This window comes from Haliotis cracherodii, unplaced genomic scaffold (assembly GCF_022045235.1).
Source record: "Haliotis cracherodii isolate W230 unplaced genomic scaffold, xgHalCrac1.p SCAF_8, whole genome shotgun sequence".
NCBI lineage: Eukaryota > Metazoa > Mollusca > Gastropoda > Lepetellida > Haliotidae > Haliotis > Haliotis cracherodii.
Window position 1 is genome coordinate 15,348,257 of NW_027266341.1, and position 2,423 is coordinate 15,350,679.

The 2,423-nt window shown below is 39.5% G+C and overlaps 1 protein-coding gene across 1 annotated transcript; it reads left to right on the plus strand.

Moving 5' to 3' along the window:
* Positions 1 to 1,041: 1,041 nt before the first annotated feature.
* Positions 1,042 to 1,872, plus strand: LOC139449352 (beta-1,3-galactosyltransferase 5-like; the record flags this gene model as incomplete). The annotated part of the gene is made up of 1 exon (XM_071230682.1): positions 1,042 to 1,872. A coding segment is annotated over one exon (831 nt), but the record flags the coding sequence as incomplete, so codon positions are not given.
* Positions 1,873 to 2,423: the final 551 nt, after the last annotated feature.

Below are 2,423 nucleotides of genomic sequence, written 5' to 3' on the forward strand. Positions count from 1 at the left end.
TAGATATTAATAAAATTGTAGTAGTGGACATTCGGTCATTGACATAGCCCCTACTTATAAATATCTAGGTGTGCAGATATCATCCTCTGGCTCTTGGTATCTTGCACAAAAGACTTTGACACAACAGGCAGGGGAAGTAGTTCGAATACTACAATAAAAACTTGGAAAAGTATCTACAATCCCTGCTTGTGTCATCCATTGAGTAGCACACGTGCAATCAAGTAATTTCCTGATGTTGAAAAACCTTACCGAGCCATGCTCTTGATCGATACGAACAAGCTGTCCCGTCTGATATAAATAATCAAAGAACGTTATGATTTCCAGTTAAGAGAGGCATTACAGGATCCACGGGGAAACCACGAACAGGAATCGAGGGCAAGGCGCGTTCTGCGATCTAAATAACCCGATAAATAATACGTGAGCCACAAACAGAAACCATTAGCTTGACAAGCTAAAAACCTATCACCACAAGCAAGTGTAAGGCTTGAACAGAAACAGCGCACTGGTATGTAGGTTTACATACAGCTTTGAGTTCCTAATGTTCGATTGATATAGATATGATTGTTTGTTGTTTAACGCCGCACTCAGCAATATTCCAGCTATATGACGGTGGCCTGTAAATAATCGAGTCATGCATCAACCAAGTCAGCGAGCCTGACCACCCGATCCCGTTAGTCGCCTCTTACGACATGCATAATGGTCTTTAATGACCAGCATGGGTTGCTGAAACCTATACTAACCGGGATCATCACGAGTCGATACAGATAGGAAAATTCAAAGCATAAGTATACGGTAACAATGTCAGTGAAATGAATCGTATACCATTCTATGTCACTGATGCCTCCATCATGCATGGTAAGAATATATCTACGAGATTGTAAAATGAGGTGATTCGGTATGCTTTTAAAACACCTTCAATTGTTTAAGAGATTGAATTCATCTTATTCCTATCTTTGATGCAGATTTACGACCTATAAAATTGTTTTCAGGTTTATTCATTCAAATCAATAACGATGAGACTAAAACGTAATTTAAAATGCATGTGATCACAGAGATCGGTATATAAATCTGCACCAGTTTGTGTACTCCCTTAACCCCAGTGTTTGTTCAAATACAAGCGTATTCTTGATGTTAGTAATACATTCAGCTACGGGGAATGCAAGGAAGAGAGAACTTATTCGAAAAACATACGGCTCAGAGGCCAAATACAAGGGCAGGACACTGGCCCATGTTTTCATGTTGGGAACAACTAATGACGACAGGGTCCAAAACTCAATCATCAACGAGAGCAAGCTTTATGGAGATATTGTCCAAGGAAACTTTCCTGATATTTACACAAGCTTACCTCGGAAGCATATTATGTCAATGGATTGGTATTTACGCCACTGTAATTCCTCATATATATTAAAGCTGGACGACGATGTTTTCATCAATCCTTACCGTGTTGTTGACTTTCTTACTGGTGGTCACCTTGACCAGGGAACAATGTACTGCACAACAATCACAGGAGGTAAGCCGAAAAGGCATTCAACCAGTAAAAGCTACGTTTCTTACGAAGAATATCCTTTCAATATCTACCCTTCATTTTGTTTAGGATATGCATACATCACGACTCCCGGAGTTTGGCACTTGATGCATGAAGTATCAAAGAACAGCAAATCTCTGCGTATGGATGATGTTTTCGTTAGTACTGCGCTGGCAATGAAAGCTGGAGTACAAAAAGTAGACTTTGGTAAAATAATTTTCGATTGTCGGTATCACATGAAGGACCTCAATAAAGAGACACTTCAAAAGAAGGCAATAGTCATGGACAGGGTATACTTTTGTGGCCACCACCCTTTTACCTACTGGGGTCTCATAAAGGAAGACTAAGACCCACGAAGAACGTGTAATGGTTCTAACAAATGCCAGACTTTCAGAAGACTTTTCTAATTTTACTGTTTGTGCATTCCAGTGGAGCGAATTGCTAGATTAATTGTTTACTTTGAAAAAGCACAACCATACCTGTCGTGCCAAAGCAAATTATGCTGTGTGCTAACTTAGTGTCTGTATTCAAACTCTGAGAGGGAGTCAGTTTCATGACGAAGGGATTCTTATGATATCATCAAATCCTGACGATGTTGCAGGTATGTTGCATTCCCTACCGACAAAGGCAGTGTAAATTGTTCGGCCTCATTTATTCTTATATTTCATGATTGTTGTTACTCTAATCCAAATTCAATTTATCCTGGGTTTCACAGTACCATATCCTTACTTGTGGAAGTAATCAAAGTGATACACATCATGTATACATCACTTCGGGCTTTCCTCCCAAGTCATGCTGATTCGCAGTAAAATACTGTCAAAAGTGGCGAAAAATCCCGCTCACTCAAACCTAAAATATTTTCTTTCATATATACTCAAAGGCACAGTAACTGTAATCA